General features: G+C 38.0%; 2 protein-coding genes across 3 annotated transcripts; one reads left to right on the top strand and one right to left on the bottom strand.

The window, feature by feature from the left end:
* Nucleotides 1-313: 313 nt before the first annotated feature.
* On the top strand, nt 314-10,905 carry LOC107799251 (signal recognition particle subunit SRP54 1). The gene is made up of 9 exons (XM_075251531.1): nt 314-834; nt 929-1,028; nt 1,187-1,340; nt 5,790-5,940; nt 6,007-6,155; nt 7,041-7,141; nt 7,231-7,388; nt 10,130-10,244; nt 10,346-10,905. The coding sequence occupies exons 1-9, from the start codon at nt 604-606 to the stop codon at nt 10,669-10,671; spliced, it is 1,485 nt and encodes a 494-aa protein (XP_075107632.1). The 5' UTR covers nt 314-603; the 3' UTR covers nt 10,672-10,905.
* Nucleotides 10,906-11,273: 368 nt separating this feature from the next.
* Nucleotides 11,274-17,694, bottom strand: LOC107798694 (PX domain-containing protein EREL2). 2 transcript variants are annotated; one of them, XM_016621723.2, is made up of 10 exons: nt 17,176-17,694; nt 16,303-16,413; nt 15,923-16,021; nt 15,634-15,720; nt 15,358-15,466; nt 14,427-15,199; nt 13,500-13,664; nt 13,171-13,413; nt 12,730-12,948; nt 11,274-11,715 (listed from the first exon to the last, which is right to left on the bottom strand). In XM_016621723.2, exons 1-10 carry the CDS (start codon nt 17,413-17,415, stop codon nt 11,470-11,472), a joined length of 2,292 nt encoding a protein of 763 aa, XP_016477209.1. In that variant the 5' UTR covers nt 17,416-17,694; the 3' UTR covers nt 11,274-11,469. The 2 variants fall into 2 exon arrangements, with proteins under 2 accessions (XP_016477209.1, XP_016477208.1); XM_016621722.2 differs by having other exon boundaries at nt 15,634-15,744; nt 17,176-17,554.
* Between the last annotated feature and the right edge of the window lie 345 nt (nt 17,695-18,039).

Genomic DNA, 18,039 nt, shown 5'->3' with positions numbered 1-18,039 from the left:
AATTTTGTATTTTTTTTACTACTGACTGTTGTCTTGTGTTTTGATTTTGTGATTGCATTACCTTTTGCTCGGTTTGTATTTTTTGCTTTGGTTGTCAGATCGGTTTGCTTGTTATTGCCCATCCCCTCTCCCCTTCCCGAGCCGAGGGTCTTCCGGAAACAATCTCTCTGTCTTTTAAAGGCAGGGGTAAGGTCTGCGTACGCTCTACCCTCCCCAAAAGGGTATGTTATTGTTGTTGTTGTTATCGTAAAAAATTTCATTATATAAAAGATTTATTTTGAAATACACTTGAAACATATACTCAATTAATTGAATCACAATTTTAGTTTTCTTTGTTCTTATAATAATTCTGAAGCCCGGGCCCACAAAAACAAGAGGGTTTGGTTCGAGTTCTCGGATCCGGGTCCAACAAAGACGGCGTTCCTCCTCTTTCTCGCCAAAGCATATCCTTATAAGTAAACCGTTGGACAGTCTACCGCCGGTTAACAAATTTTTCTCCCCAAAGACGTATCCCCAATCAATTTCACGAACTAATTTCCTTTAAACGCCCTGTGTTCTACTTGTTGATTTCGTTAATCGATCTGCTTCTAGATCTACGTCAAGATGGTGTTAGCACAATTAGGGGGGAGCATCTCGCGTGCTCTCCAGCAGATGAGCAATGCCACAATCATTGACGAGAAGGTCCTTAACGAATGCCTCAATGAGATCACACGTGCTCTTCTCCAGTCCGATGTTCAATTTAAACTTGTCCGCGATATGTCCACAAATATAAAAAAAATTGTCAATCTTGATGATCTTGCTGCTGGACACAACAAGCGTAGGATCATCCAAAAGGTTCAATATTCTTTTTCTTTACTTTTTTTTATATCAATTGTTGAGACATATTCATTACAGGCTGGAAATTGACTGCATTCTTTCAATTGTATAGGCTGTGTTCGATGAGCTGTGCAAGATATTGGACCCTGGGAAGCCTTCATTTACACCAAAAAAAGGGAAACCTAGTGTTGTAATGTTTGTTGGTTTGCAAGGTGTGTTCATTTGATTTTCTACTTTGGTTTTATGTTCGATGATATTGTAGCAAAGCTAATACCTGAGCTAGCATTAATTTTATTATAATGAAGAATTACAAGCTCGTTTATTTTTCAATTACAAGATGGTATTCTTATTTATTTGTAATTTCGGGCAGGGTCTGGAAAAACTACAACATGTACAAAATATGCTTTTTACCACCAGAAAAAAGGTTGGAAGCCAGCTCTAGTGTGTGCAGATACATTCAGAGCTGGTGCATTCGATCAATTGAAGCAGAATGCAACAAAAGCTAAAATTCCCTTTTATGGAAGGTATATCCTCTTCTGAATCTATTAGTTTTATTCTTATCTCCCCAGTACACACGTTTAGAAGCATGATGCTCATTCTCCTATCTAACGAGTAATGATGACCAATGTTACTTTGTTCTTCTTCCTGACAGAATAAGCCGAAACTCATCAATTTTTGCTTGGTTAATCAAATCAATAAACCACGTCATAGGTCCATAGGAGTTGCTAATTTCAAAGTGCATTTTGATTAGGTAAGTGGAGGATGAAATCTGAGAAGCATTGCCTGGTGCATTGTCACGACCCAAAATCCCACCACAGGAGTCGTGATGGCACCTAGTCTTAGAGACTAGGTAAGCCGATTTCCATTGCATTTTTGAAGCAATTTTTTTAATTAAATAAGTAACCAAAACTAACATCGGAAATAATTACAATATACAACCTCCCAAGACTGGTAGTACTAAGCCGATTTCCATTGCATTTTTGAAGCCTTTTTAAAAAAAAATTAAATAAGTAACCAAAACTAACATCGGAAATAATTACAATATATAACCTCCCAAGACTGGTAGTACTGAGTCACGAACTCTAACTGAATACATAGAATGATCACGAGGACCGAATATACAATACTGTTTGATTAAAAATTAACAGTACAATGAAATGGAAAAACTCCAAGGGACTGCGACGACCAAGTAGCTCTACCTTGAATCCTTACGATCCCACTTTAATTCTTCTCAAGTCCAATAACTCCAATACCTGGCTCTGCACAAAAATGTGCAGAAGTGTAGAGTGAGCACACCACAACGGTGCCCAGTAAGTATCAAGACTAACCTCAATGGAGTAGAGACGAGGTACAGTCAAGACACTCACTAGTCTAATAACCTGTGCAATATAATATACAAAATAATAGGAAACAAATAATAATAAAGGCAGGATAAAACAACCAGTGATATGCATAACAGACAACAAGAATACCATTGATATCACTCAACAATTAATAAACACAATTACACCCAATTAAATCAAGCCCTTCAAATAAATGTCTTTCACATAGTTCTTCCAGATACCTCTCTTTCAAATATAATTTTCTCAAATAATTATTTTTCAAATATAATTCTTTCAATAAATCTTTTCAAATACAATTTCCTCAAATAAATATCTTTCAAAATACAATTCTTTTATATAATAGTTTCTAAGTAAAAATCCTTCCAAATAAATATTTTGAATATAATTCTTTCAATTAAAAAGTCACCATGTGACACCTCATTTCAAAATCATCAAAATACGGGTCTCAACCCATTTTTATATTTTTCGTAAATACGGGTCTCAGCCCATTTTCATATTTTCACGGCACCTCGTGCCCATAATTAAATCATCATATTTGCCCGGCACCTCGTGCCCTCATTTCATATCACAACTGCACGGACAATTCACGTGCCAAATATCATTATCATTTCATCACAGTACCTCGTGCCCACATTTTATATCACAACTGCACGGACAATTCACGTGCCAATATCCCTATCTCATATCAAAATTCACGGCACCTCGTGCCCACATTTTATTTTATAAACCGCCTGGCAATAGCCACAGGCTTCCAATTTCAACATAAATCAGATTATTATCAATTTACTAACAACAAGATAAGTTGCACAAGGTATAAAAATAAACACAAGAAAATCACAACATCACATGAAAATTGTCAACACCACAACCCCACATCATCACATATCGTCCCTGACAATAGTCACCCTTATCGCTCCTATTGCCACCCTTATCGCTCCTATAGCCACCTTTATCGCTCCGCCCAGACAATATCAATAGCCAACAAACACAACAGTGAAATGCCACCCTTATAACCACATAACATCAACGGTGAAATGCCACCTTTATCTCCCCAAAATAACAACTCATACAACACAACAATTTACACGGAAAATTATCACAACATAACAAAACCAATTCATATCACAATTTGCCCAATGGCCACAACCAAATTTCAAAGCTACAACCAAGTCAATTAATTTCACAGCACATAGCCAAATGATCCACACAATGTGTATAACACCCAAAAACAATCAATAGAGATAGAAATTACTCAACATAAAGCAAAGTCTTCATAAAAGATCAAATTTTCAATAGTTATATAAACACCTCTTCTTAAGCTCGTTTAATTAATTATTTGCAGAGGGGAAAATCCCAAAATGGAATTAAATTCCAATAATTATCAAGCCAGCAAATTCACGAAATTTCATAAATAATCAAATAACAATCACATCACATTGTCATATAACAACAGAGTCAACAACAAGGGTTTAGGCACGACAAGTAGATGATTAAATATATGCCAACCATTATTCAATTTACTACACAATATGTTCAAGACCTTAACTCCATAAAATTTGCACATATAAACCAAGTACGTACTCGTCACCTCGCGTACATGGTTTTCAATTACCCAAGTTGCACATAAGACTCAATGCCTAAGGGGAATTTCCCCCACTCGAGGTTAAGCAAGACACTTACCTTTTTGAAGTTAGGCCGATATTCCAAAATAGCCCTCTTGCTTGAATTGACCTCCGGACAGCTCAAATCTATCCAAATTAATTGTATAACTCCATTAAAATTCGTCGGAAACAATTCCGGATAATAATATGTCGACTTAAAAATTTATTCCAAAAAGTCAACAAAAGTCAACGCGGGACCCGCCTCTCGGAACCCGACATAATTTTAATGAAATCCGAACACCCATTCCGATACGAGTTCAACCATACCAATTTTATCGAATTCCAATAACTAATTGACCTCCAAATCTTAAATTTTCGTTTTTGGAAGATTTTACAAAAATCTTGATTTTTCTTCCATTAAATCCGAATTAAATGATGGATTCAAAGACATAATCATGGAAATTAATCAAAACTGGATAAGAATCACTTACCCCAAACACCCACGCAAGAATTTCTCCAAAAATCGCCTTCTACCGAGCTCCCAATTTGATTTTTGTGTTATAAACTCAAACCCCCGTTTTTGGGACTTTTAATATTGCCCAGATACACCTTCTTCGCGTTCGCGACCATTCCTTCGCGTTCGCGAAGGCCAAAATCCAGCTGCCTCAAATCCTTCTTCGCGTTCGCGAAGGCCAACTGCTTCTGCCCCATCATTTCCTCTTCGCGTTCGCGAAGTCCTCGTTGCGTTCGCGATGACCAGCTGACCAACTCCTTCGCGTTCGCGTTCCACACTTCGCGTTCGCGAAGGCCAAACGACCCCAGGCCCCTATCTTCCTTTTCTTCTTCGCGTTCGCATTGCCTGGGCGAAGGCTTGCCCTGCTCCTTCTTCGCGTTCACGTTCACAGCTTTGCGTTCGCGAAGGACAAATCATCAGCCCCTCAAATTCCTCTTCGCGAACGCGGGACTCCCTTCGCGTTCGCGAAGAAGGAAACCAGACTTCAGCAACAACAGTACAAACAACTCCAATTTGGTCCGTAACCTCACCGAAACACACCCGAGCTCCCCGGGACCCCGTCTAAACATACCAACAAGTTCCATAACCTATCACGGACTCGCTCGAGGTTTCAAATCACATCAAATAACGCCGGAAATGCAAATCGCACCACGAATCGAACTTATGAACTTCCAAAACTTCCAACTTCTAAAACTCGTGCCGAAACCTATCAAACCAACCCGGAATGACGTCAAATTTTGCAGGCAAGTCCCAAATAACATAACGAAGCTGTTCCAACTCTCGGAATCGCATTCCGAACCCGATTCAAAAAGTCAACCCCCGGGTCAAACTTCCCAAAAATTCAACTTTCGCCATTGTAAGCCTAAATTGGCTACAAACCTCAGATTCACAGTCCGGACACGCTCCTAAGTCCAAAATCACCCAACGGAGCTAACGGAACCGTTGGAACTCCATTCCGGAGTCGTCTTCACACAGTTCCGACTACGGTCAAAATCCTAAAACTTAAGCTTCCGTCTTAGGGACTAAGTGTCCCAAATCACTCCGAATCATCCGTAAATCAAACTCTACCACACACGCGGGTCATAATACATATTGCGAGGCTGTTCGAAACCTTAAGTTACTGAACGGGGCGTAAATTCTTAAAACGACAAGTCGGGTCGTTACATGCATAGTGAAAATTGAATGGTACTTTGCTAAAGAATGTTACAAGATTAAAATTGATTAGCTGCCAGTTGCCCAAGAGTCATCATCTACCACTACAACATTTTCTTTAAAATTCTTTTAAGCTGAATTTTCCCCAAAAGGGTATAGGAGGAGGGAGGAAAAAGCCATTCCTATTGTTATTAGGTTGTTGGAATATACAGTTTACCTGCTTTGAATAGAATCTACCATTGTTGTGTCTTGCTGAATAGGACTGAACCTGTAATTAATAATCAAGTCCTTTTGAACTGCATCATTGTTCTGATCAGCACTACAGGTCATCTTGGTTAAACTGAACAAATGTTTCTGCAACAGCTATACAGAATCAGACCCAGTCAAAATAGCTGTGGACGGTGTAGAGACATTTAAGAAGGAAAATTGTGATTTAATAATTGTGGATACCAGTGGGCGCCACAAACAAGAAGCAGCTCTTTTTGAAGAGATGCGACAAGTTTCTGAAGCAACGGTATGTTTTACTCTGCTCTATTTTTTTTTCCCTTTAATTAGATGCTCATCTTATCGTTTTCCCTAGAAACCGGATCTCGTGATATTTGTTATGGATAGTAGCATCGGACAAGCTGCTTTTGATCAAGCTCAAGCATTTAGGCAAAGTGTTGCAGTTGGAGCCGTGATTATTACTAAGATGGATGGCCATGCAAAAGGAGGTGGTGCCCTAAGTGCGTAAGTATTTAATGACTTGGATGTAGCCTTAAAGTTTTTTCTTCTTATAGTTCTGGGTACTCTGCCAAATATGGAACATATGTTAAGCTCATGATGTCAGTTCTTTAAGATTAGAAACTTCACCTATGGTAGCTCAAAGTTGCAGGCTGCTGGAACTGTTGTTGTTGTTGCTGTTGTTTTGGGAGTGATAGAGGCTGTTAATTTGCTTCTTTCTGGTTAAGAGGGAATCTCTTTCTGGTTACCAGTTCAAAATACTCTAGTAACATAAAGATACTCTGCAGAAAATGATTATTCTTTATCCAACAAGATGTAGAAATTGATGCTGAACAATTGATGCGAAATTGTAACCTTGAAAAATTGAACTACTGCTTAAGCCTTGAAATTTCAACACACGATTTGGCTTGTACATCGGCATTAAAGTTGCTTTATGGTTCAAAAAGCAGCAAAATTGCAACTTTTACTGCATCATGGAAAAAAAAAACTTTACTGCCTCTGTAGCAGATATATGCATCTTTTGTTTACACGAATTTTTCTTTATATTGGTGGTGTCTGGGTCAAGTTTGCGGTCTTGCGGGCACCTCGACTAATCCACTAGACAGCCTGTGCAGCCCACAGGCACAAGTTACCGTGGTAATCTTGCTCACCAAGGCAGGAGCAAATGGGCTCACATCTAGTGCTGTAACTGGGATACAGAACTTGGGATATCCAGGTTGTCACTCTGTGCCACAACCACTAGGACATATCCCCTTGGGGGCTTCACAAGGATTGGTTATTGATATTCTCAAATTATAAGTAGGATCAAGTTGTCTCCAAATGTTCTGGTGAATTTTTATGACCTGTTTCTTTTGATTTATATATTTGCTCTTTTGCTCTTTCCATATGCAGAGTTGCTGCAACTAAAAGTCCGGTCATATTTATTGGAACTGGTGAACACATGGACGAGTTCGAAACTTTTGATGTTAAACCATTTGTCAGCCGTCTCTTAGGTTTGCATCTCTTCTGTTGATATTTTCAACTTTGCTTGAACTATGTTCCTCTTTCCACTGCCATTGACTTTGTTCTCCTGAAATACCAGGCATGGGTGACTTGTCTGGATTGGTGAACAAGATACAAGACGTGGTCCCAATGGATCAACAGCCTGAGCTTCTTCAGAAGTTATCAGAAGGACATTTTACCTTCAGGATTATGTACGAGCAATTTCAGAACATGCTTAAAATGGGTCCTCTTGGCCAGGTTTGCTGCTCATATACATTAATCTGATCCCCCCGCGCATCCTCTCCCTCCCTCTCTCTCTTCTCTTTTGAAACTTGGCAAATTTTTCTGAATGTTATACCATTCGTGACACAAATCTAGAACTAATATTTTTGGTTTTCTGGCTTTTTCTGGAACAAACAGTTTTGGTGTTAGGTTGTAAAACCTACATGAAAATACAAGTTGGTATTAGAAATCAGTGATTTCAGTCTTCTTTTTGATTTTCAGCCTTCTTTTTGTTCATTGAGGTAAGAGGTTGATACGTTTCTAGGCCAATTTTATTACTTAATGCTTTTTGAACCTTATGGGCAAACAGTCCCTCCCCCCTCCAACTGCTCCCACCTTGCTTTTTCTTTTTCTCTTTCCCTTTGTTAGTATCGTACGGCCAGAGAGTTGGTTTTTTCTTTCTTCCTTTCTTTTCTTTCTCCCTTCCTTTACCCTCCCTTTTTTTCTCTGTTTTGTTTTTTAAGTTTTTCAATGGCAAATTTAGTTGCAAATGGAGATGATTTCCTAATATTTCTGGGATTTCTAACCATACGAAGTTGGTTTCGATGGTTTAGGGATTTAGTAATATCATTTCAGAAGTTCATATCTGGAAATACTACTCTTTTTTTTTCAATATTAAATCTAAACACACAGTTGTTTTCGATAGCCAAACCTAAAATCATTTGTTTCCAAAACAAATTCCCAAACCATACCAAAAGAAGAATTTTGGTTTGGAGAATTTTCATTATTTACAGTACGGTTGGGAAAAACAGCTTTCCTATAGTATATCACAAAAGCTTAGAAGGTCTTTTTTTTTTCATTGTTCTTCTAGAAAATCTCTTAGGCTTGTTTCCATTTGTCCTTGTTCTTCTGTTTTAGAAACCTATAAATACTGATCTATTAACTTGAGCAAGTCGAAGATCATTTGGAGCCTCCAAGTTGATTTAAGCTCTATTTGGAGCCTGCTAGTTGATTGGTAGATTATGAATCCTTCCAAGAATTTAAATTTGTCAGTAGGCAAGTTATTGTTTACACGCAAACCTTTTCATAATATTGATTTTAATTTCCTATATTGCTATCCATTGCAAAAACCGTAGGGATTTTAAATGGCAAAAGGATTTCGAATGCCACCAAATATTGAAAGAATTTCTTCAAAAAAATATAAAATGTTGAAAGAATTTGATATCCACTGAAAATAGTTGGAAAACACTTTGTAAGGTTTTGGACAATATTTGATTGAAGTTGACTTGACGATCGAGACTAGATGCATCTCGAGGAAACATTGATATACTGACTTTCAAGCATCTTGATGCTTATTCTTGGTAATAAATTAATGTATTTGATTTTAATTTCCTATATTGCTATCCATTGCAAAAACCGCAGGGATTTTAAATGGCAAAAGGATTTCGAATGTCACCAAATATTGAAAGAATTTCTTCAAAAAAAAAATGTTGAAAGAATTTGATATCCACTGAAAATAGTTGGAAAACACTTTGTAAGGTTTTGGACAATATTTAATTGAAGTTGACTTGCCGATCGAGACTAGATGCATCTACTAGAGGAAACATTGATATACTGACTGTCAAGCATCTTGATGCTTATTCTTGGTAATAAATTAATATTTTAAATCAGTTGAATATGTTGATTTTAATTTCCTATATTGCTATCCATTGCAAAAACCGTAGGGATTTTAAATGGCAAAAGGATTTCGAATGCCACCAAATATTGAAAGAATTTCTTCAAAAAAATATAAAATATTGAAAGAATTTGATATCCACTGAAAATTGTTGGAAAACACTTTGTAAGGTTTTGGACAATATTTGATTGAAGTTGACTTGACGATCGAGACTAGATGCATCTCGAGGAAACATTGATATACTGACTTTCAAGCATCTTGATGCTTATTCTTGGTAATAAATTAATGTATTTGATTTTAATTTCCTATATTGCTATCCATTGCAAAAACCGCAGGGATTTTAAATGGCAAAAGGATTTCGAATGTCACCAAATATTGAAAGAATTTCTTCAAAAAAAAAATGTTGAAAGAATTTGATATCCACTGAAAATAGTTGGAAAACACTTTGTAAGGTTTTGGACAATATTTGATTGAAGTTGACTTGCCGATCGAGACTAGATGCATCTACTAGAGGAAACATTGATATACTGACTGTCAAGCATCTTGATGCTTATTCTTGGTAATAAATTAATATTTTAAATCAGTTGAATATGTTGATTTTAATTTCCTATATTGCTATCCATTGCAAAAACCGTAGGGATTTTAAATGGCAAAAGGATTTCGAATGCCACCAAATATTGAAAGAATTTCTTCAAAAAAATATAAAATGTTGAAAGAATTTGATATCCACTGAAAATAGTTGGAAAACACTTTGTAAGGTTTTGGACAATATTTGATTGAAGTTGACTTGACGATCGAGACTAGATGCATCTTGAGGAAACATTGATATACTGACTTTCAAGCATCTTGATGCTTATTCTTGGTAATAAATTAATGGATTTTAAATCAGTTGAATCTAGTCTGAGCATTAATTTCTTTCCACAATTATTTTTAACACATGAAACATTAGTTTAATTGGATGGGAACTCAGCCAGCTGTTCCCCCCACTCTTTGGGTCTTTTTTCTTTTACAAAGCATGTGCATGCCTACTTGTTTGTCCTTCTAGAGGTTGATTGACATCATTCTTGTTGCACATCATTGATGTTCCTTTTTTGTGGTATAGGTGTTTTCAATGCTTCCCGGATTTAGTGCAGAGATGATGCCAAAAGGTCGCGAAAAGGAAAGTCAAGCAAAAATTAAGCGGTATATGACGATGATGGACTCCATGACTAATGAAGGCAAGTGAGCTACATTTTATGGAGTTTCAGTTAAGCTATTTATACACCTCACTTAAAATAATGTGTAACCTTCTCATTTGAAATTGATTTCATAATTGCAGAATTGGACAGTACCAACCCAAAGCTTATGACTGAATCTCGAATCATGCGTATAGCTAGGGGATCAGGCCGCCTAGTGCATGAGGTGATGGAGATGTTGGAAGAATACAAACGACTTGCCAAGATATGCAGCAAGATGAAGGGGCTTAAGATTCCAAAGAAGGGAGAGATGAGTTCCTTGTCCAGAAACATGAATGCACAAAACATGAGCAAAGTTCTTCCCCCTCAGATGTTGAAACAGATAGGTGGTATGGGTGGTCTACAGAGCTTGATGAAACAAATGGGTTCCGCGAAGGATATGATGGGTATGTTTGGTGGTGGAGAGTAATACTGTGGTCACAATTAAAGTACAGTTTACGAGTTAAATATATAGGGAAGTTACATTGTCAATCCATGTTTGGTAGTAAAGAATATAACCAGAGCTGTCATTCCCTATCTTTGGAATTTGTTGGAATCAGATGTATTTGGTGAATTTGGTTGATTTAGAATGATGAAATGTGGTATAATTGGTTGCACTACTTGATTTTGATGATCCACTTTTATAGGTGCAATCTTTTCAAAATACTTTCTCATGGAGGATGGCATGTTAGTCATCCTTTTGAGCAGCTTCAACTTGTTTAGTGCTATTAAAGCTTAGGGCTCTCCATGTAAATTATCTGTAAACTGGATGACATTCGTCGTTGATTGATAACGAGCAGCCAAGTTGCTCTTTGACCTCTAGCGTGCGTATGTGTATAGAGCTGCACCTGGTGGAGAAGTCGAGAAGCTCTTGAACTTTCAAGAGTGGCACAAACTTGTATTGCAGAGTGTGGTAAAACATTTCAATGACCACTTATACAGTACAATTATACGTCGCGTGAAAAATCACCGGTCTTTAACAAATACTGGTGGTTCTCTGTAGTCTTGGGTTATAGAAGCACATTCGAAAGCTTTATTTCAAAAAGCACATTCGAAAGCTTTATTTCAAACTTACATCTTCAATTGCAATTTTCCAATTAGTCAGGATTACATGATGTGGAAGGAGTAAGCCATATATACAAGGTTATTAGAGAAGTAGAAGAAAAAGGAGGAGAAATTGTACAAGCTTATTATACATGTTATAGATACGTGTGTTGCATTTTATAAATTATCCCTCTAAAAACTTCGTAAGAGCTGTCTTTGTTGGAAGACTTTCTTCTTCATTCTCCTCCAATCTATTAGATGTTTGGAGTGCATAACGAATGACGGAGTTCATCTGTTTCCTCAATTTGGCATTGTCAACGTAAACATCAGCTAGCTGTTTCCTCAATTCATCCACTGCTGTCCTTGAATAACCTCCATCAAGATTTCTACTAGCAATAGTAGTTTCAACATCTTCTGCAAGCAGCTGGGCCTGTTTAAGTCAAGAAAAAGTTGAGCAAAAAATTGCAGATATGATACTTTTTGGTGTGGTCTTTAACTGTTGACATACGCTTGCCCTACGGGGCAGAACTTCAAGGTCAAAAGATAAGTGTTGTCCATGGGGCAAGCGACAGGCAGGAGAAAAAAATTCAAGACTATCCACTTTGAGGACTATTTGTGTACGTGAGCCGTGTAAGTAGAAAGAATGAACATGCTCATATAGCTTCTCTCATTATCATAATGACACGGGCAACCAACATAAGGTACAAGTGCAAGATACAACAACGCAGTATAATCCCACTAGTGGGGTCTGGGGAGGGTAGTGTGTACGCAGACCTTACCCCTACCCTGGGGTAGAGAGGCTATTTCCGATAGACCCTCGGCTCCCTCCCTCCAAGAACTCCCCACCTTGCTCTTGGGGTGACTCGAACTCACAACCTCTTGGTTGGAAGTGGAGGGTGCTCACCACTAGAGCAACACACTCTTGTCTAGCAAGATATAACCCAATTATGTTACACATTACATTACAAGTAAAGGATAGCTCGTCAATTCTGATAGACATCCACATAGGGTTGGATCTCGGACATTCATATTGCTAGTTTGGTAGGTCAACATAAAAATGGCTCTACACGATATAATACTATGATATTATCTCATATAACCCGGTTAAAAAAAACGCTCAGTCCACACAAGCTGCAAAAGAAATGTTTATAACCTACTCCAATTGTTCAATCAAATAATACCATTTAGGGCAGGAAATCAATTCCTTCGTATTCATTTCTCCTTTTGCTGAGATGTTTGGGATGTCTATCTATACCTTAGGAAGAGACGTAAATGATCTCAAGCATTTGAGTAGAGCATAAATTGTACTATGTTTTTTTTTGATAAGTAGAACAAAAATTGTATGTAGAGTACTTCTGTTAGAGAAAATGTATACAATTTGGAGAATTTAGGAAAGCCCATCAAGAGTAACTCAAAGGTAAACACACAAAGGAAAGAGACATACCTCAGCAAGAAGTAGACCTATTCGATTATCAGATGTTGACAGTATATCAATGGCATCAGAAGGGCTAGATGCCTCCAGGACCAATTTATTTTCTTCCTCGATGAGGAAACTGACGCTGCATTCCTCAAGTCTATTGCGAACAATTTCACACTCATGCAGCAGCTTAATATTTGCAGCATTAGCACGTTCCCTAATTTGCCTTTCCTCCTTTAGAATCCTCTGAAAGAAAGCAACATTACCATAAGCACAGCTTATTGAAGTAACGGATGGTTTTTTGAAGAAAATTACAACCTCACCCTCCCCCCAGGAACAGAATGTGAAAAGCACATAAAAACCCTTGGTTTGACCTTAAAAACAAAACAATCAACTACACTTTTACTCATCCAGCTCATTTAAAGAATGACTATGCATTAGTAAAGAACTGATCAAGTGAATGATTACTTCTACTTCTGCCTTCTCTTTTGCCAATTTGCAGAGCTCTTGCTTCTGTTCTGTCAGGGAAGTTCGTAGAGATTTAATCTCCTTGATTAAAAGTTTGACATCTGCTTTGGACTTTGATTCTGACTCCAAATGGTGTTTCCGCAAGCTATTGATCTGCTGTTGAGCAGCATTCAACTCTTCGTACATTCTTTCATTCTCTTGTATTGTGATTCTTTGAGTTGATTCCATTTGAACCTTGTAAGCCTTAACAATTTTCAAGAAGAACTTGCTCACTGTCCAAGATATAGAAGAAATATTCCATTTTGCAATAGAAGAGAGTGTCAGTATACCTGTTCAGACGTCAGGTTCAATTCCATCTCCACACACTTTCTTCTAAGTTCCTCCATATCCCATAGCATGTGAGTAAAGTTTTCCCTCTCCATTTGAATTGCTTGCTGCAGGTTCTCTTTGCCACTCTGTTTTAGAGATTCAAGCTCAATTTCCAAATCTTTAACCTGTCAAAGACCACCCAGATGGTAACATTCATAGCATCATTATCATAACGCAAAATAGAGAAGCCAGGAGTAACATAACTCCCACACATCAAATAGAGAAGTAAGCCGTTAAAATAAGTATGGGTCTACAGGTTGAGATAAGCTTCTAAGTGGTAAAATGTTTGCTAATTATATCCGTTAAAATTACCTGGCCCTTTCATAACCCTATTTCCTATTGTCCACCTATACTTAGGATGGAATAAGGAGGAAGAGAGAAGTGCGGCATATTATGTAAGGAAATATCTGAATGAAGCTCTCTTGACAGTGAGGAAAGAGTGGTGGGATCGCAAGGAGAAAAAAATCACGAACATGTAGGGGCTGAAAATTTATGAGCATAGGAAAGGAGCTTGTCATTAGAGAGCTTAGCTAGGGATAGGATATTAGAGGAGAGGAATGGCAGAAGACAAAAAGTTGGGAAGACTGGCTTTTCTGGGGCATTGTTGGAACCAATTGTTATTCTGGAAACTTTAAAAGAATTAATTCCAATATTGATATAAGAAAAGGGCAAACAGAGGACATCTCGTGATGCATCACTGCAGTAAGCAAAAGAGAATTTGCTGAGTAATGTACGACAATATACTCGGTAGTTTATTATCGAAAGTAATATATCTTAATCTCACAATTCTACATACTACATGGTCTGAACAGCTAAGATAACTGGATCAGAGAAAAAAATGTAACGTTGCATGTCTAAATTGCAGAATTTTGGACTAAGAATCACACCTTTGTGGCAAGATACTGTCTTACAGCATGTTCTTGATTCAGTCTCATAAGGAGATCTTCCATGTCAGTTTTTGCTGTGGCCAGCCTCAGTTGCATAGCACTAAGAATCCTATTCATTTTAGTTTGTTCTTCCAATTGAATAACAACTTTTAAGCGGCCCGGGAACTGTAAGTCGGAGCTTGCCGGTGCATTTAGTCCTTCTAAAAGTTCAGCACCTTCAGCCGAGTCATATGAGGTATTCCTCAATGCTTCAAGCTTCAGGAAATTTGAGAGGTCAGAGATTCTTTCTGAAGAAATGTCAGTTTCAAGAGTCTGTTTATCATGGCCAAAAGCTGTAAGATTTTCTCTCCCGGAGAAAAGCTCCATCTCATCCTTGCATGCGACTTGAGCATTATCTATGATTCTCTTGGCGGAAACGTCACCGTTATCTTCTGTGTAAGGCATTTTCAAACGATTCTCCTGGTTCCCTTGTTCAGAATCTTTTGCTGGCTTGCTATCACCATGTTTTAACCTGGCAACTTCAGAAATTGCTTCAACTGAAGGGGTGAAACCCTGGTAAAATGCTGCGTTGTCAAGTTCGCAGAACCTGCTCATGCCCTCTGTTGGTGATCCCAACTCAGGGGTCCCATAAGCAGAATCATTGCCGCAATCAGAAGCAAATGATGATTGACCAGCAAGCAAAGAAACATCTGAACTATTTGAGAATTGGATCAATGGAACTACGCTGATGGATGAATTCACATCTGCAGCGTTCTGATTCAATTCATAGAATGCTGAGAAGTTCGTAAAAGAAAAAAAAGGTTTACATCAATTCAACAAAGATCTGGTTGATAAATCATTGCCTACTGGTTGATTACACAACTTTCAACTGTTTGGTGAAAGTACAAGGAAAAAAACACAAGACTTGAACAAGGAACAAGGAGACACCTACATGACCTTGCAGCTGCTTCAAGCTCAAGAAAGATCCCTATGCGAGCACTTCTTGATAACTCGATGTCAGACAATACTTTCGTCATCCAATCCTCCAATAAACACCTACGCTGAGATGAAACCAGCTTGAGCACATACCAAGATTTATTCCATATTAAAGAACCACCTATTACCAGCTCATTCCTCAAGAACAATTTTCAGGTTAGGATTGAAGTAATCATGCAACTATATTTTTTTAAAATTTAAAAGAGAACGATAGAAATAGGATGTTACTAACTTCTTCCAAAAGCGCATTGCTTTGCATTCTCAGAAGCCCCTTTGAAGGAGCGGGGGGCAACTTTTTCTTTGGGAATTCTTTCTTCAGCTGCAACAAATGAGAGGTGTGAAACTGCAATGTTAAGTGATCAACTGGGTCAACTAATACCATATCTAGAAAGTATGGAGATTTAGTCCAATAACCAATCAATTCTTAATGAAGCCATAGATGTCATTTATATGCACAAATAGAGGGTAGAAATATTATCCTACTTGTTACACTATGCAGGATCTCGAAGAAACTAGCTTACCTCTGAAGATAGCTTTAAGAAATCACTAAATCTTCGTAGTATCTCTCGCGTGGTTGTGAATCCATCAGGTGATTGTATACCAATTTGAACCCTGTACAACTGTCCCAATTCGAATGTGAATATCTCAAACAAGAAACAATAAGTTGTTCAAGTTATTACGGAGTTTCTTTTCTTTCCTGAAAGAAAATACACTAGGGTAATCCCCCGTTTGACCAGGTACAGCTCACCATTAAAAAGAAAAAGAAAACACCTAAAGATCTTCAAGTTAAACTCCAATCCTGGATGGAAGTAACACCATTTTTGAATGCTAATATAGCTTATTCCTTTTTAAGTGCTCAATGCATTAAAGAACCTGACTCAAAAAGTTCACAGGGAAATACCACTACAGTAGCTGAACCTCTGGGGCGTGACAAGATAGTCCAAGAAGGAATAGTGGCACAGTAACTCCATCCTGTATGAGAATCATGTGGCCAAATGGTATCATGTCCATCCTGTGTAAAATACGGGAGCACTCATTTGAAGATGCACTGAAAGTTCTTGTACCAAATTAAACCAAATGTCTATGACAATCACTTCAAGTTTATCTTCACAACTAATCAGGGACCCGTATGTATTAGCAAAAGATTAGACAAACTCCAAATCAGATTAAACTACCAATAGAATCTTCAAATATGACAGAGCAAGCTAACAAAAGTTTGTCCAGGTTTCAAGGAGCTAATGATTTCCGAAAGATTTTAGCATTGACCTACTGCTTAGAGAAAACCTAGCGGATCACACTTTTGCCTCAGTGTGCAAATTAACACGCATAGATACTCATCAATAAGGCTGAAACAGTGTCTTTATCTTGTCTGGACAACTCAGTGTCTTTATCCATAATCCTGGCAACTCACTTCTCTTAAGGAATAAGCATTAGCTCCTTTTGTCTCTGCTCACTCACGCTTCAGAGAGTATAAACTTGAGTGACTTTTGCTGTTTCTACGGTATGCAGTTCAAGGATATCATTAATTTCACACTTGTGCCAAGAAGAATTTAACTTTCCTTAAGCAACTAGAAAAAAACAAGTATATGCTACTGCAGACCAGCTAAATTTTCATTTGACCAACATTATGTTCCTAGATAATAACATAATCATATATAGCCAGAAATCTACACGAAACTCCAGCCACGAACTCATTAAATATTACTGCACATCAATACTCATATCGAGAACAAACAACAAAGCTGACGAAGAGGAAAACGGAGAATTTGTTTACCCAAACGCGAGGGGGAGGACTCCAATCCATCCCTAACGGAAGCGGCGAGGTGCCGTCGTGCCGGTGCTTAGGTGGACTCCTTAGACTTTTGCTAGCTTTGTCAAGCAACGAAGAAATCCTCGCCGGCTGTAATTCATCGTCGTCGTCGATCGACGAAGTGCGAGAAAGCGAAAGGGATTCGATGAAAGTGGGATCATTAAATCCCAAGTCCAGAAATGAGTAATTACCGTAGAGGTTCATCGCCTATAACAAATTAAGTGTCAATATATTTTGTGGTAAACTTCAACTCAGCTCCGGCAGCTCTCTTCTCTTCCAAGTTCAACTGCCGAATTTAGCTTCCTTGGGCTCAACTAACGGTCCTGTACCCCTGTTCTGTCTCTTTGACTTAAAATATCCTCAAGAACTAAAATCCCGTTATTTTACCAAAATGAAACGGAGCAAAACCGACGATAAAAAATAATTTAACCTACCCGAAGCACCGGAGAGGTTTTTTCCGAAACACTCTCGGCTCATCAAGACAAAAAGAGACAATATCAGTAACACCATAGATATCATAATAAAAATAACAACAATATAAAAATCAGAAAATAGATGCAAAGCAAAAGCGATAGGCAGGACATTGTGAGAAACGAAAGAGTAGTAAGACACAGTATTGTCTACCAGACTAGTCTCACAACTCGACCCCCCTCCCCCGAAAACCGAATGAGAAACAAACTGGACCACCACCCCGGTTTTGAGCTCGGACCTAAACTCGGTCCCATGACCCAAGGCAACGGCCCATGGTTCCAACTTTTATATATAATATCATTCGCATTTTTTGTCCTTTAAAATTTAATTTCATATTAGGTAAAATAATCATTTAAT

This window comes from Nicotiana tabacum, chromosome 4, assembly GCF_000715075.1.
Source record: "Nicotiana tabacum cultivar K326 chromosome 4, ASM71507v2, whole genome shotgun sequence".
Taxonomy (NCBI): domain Eukaryota; kingdom Viridiplantae; phylum Streptophyta; class Magnoliopsida; order Solanales; family Solanaceae; genus Nicotiana; species Nicotiana tabacum.
This window is presented reverse-complemented; position numbering and strand designations above follow the sequence as displayed.

Excerpts from the sequence above, each read along its gene's own strand:
- LOC107799251 (XM_075251531.1), top strand. The coding sequence starts at position 604 with ATGGTGTTAGCACAATTAGGGGGGAGCATCTCGCGTGCTCTCCAGCAG. Across the intron at positions 5,941-6,006 it reads GACAAGTTTCTGAAGCAACG|AAACCGGATCTCGTGATATT; the intron begins GTATGTTTTACT and ends CGTTTTCCCTAG. Across the intron at positions 10,245-10,345 it reads GGACTCCATGACTAATGAAG|AATTGGACAGTACCAACCCA; the intron begins GCAAGTGAGCTA and ends TCATAATTGCAG.
- LOC107798694 (XM_016621722.2), bottom strand. The coding sequence starts at position 17,415 with ATGAACCTCTACGGTAATTACTCATTTCTGGACTTGGGATTTAATGAT. Across the intron at positions 15,200-15,357 it reads TGAAGCAGCTGCAAGGTCAT|CATTCTATGAATTGAATCAG; the intron begins GTAGGTGTCTCC and ends CGAACTTCTCAG. Across the intron at positions 12,949-13,170 it reads AAGAGAAGGCAGAAGTAGAA|AGGATTCTAAAGGAGGAAAG; the intron begins GTAATCATTCAC and ends GCTTTCTTTCAG.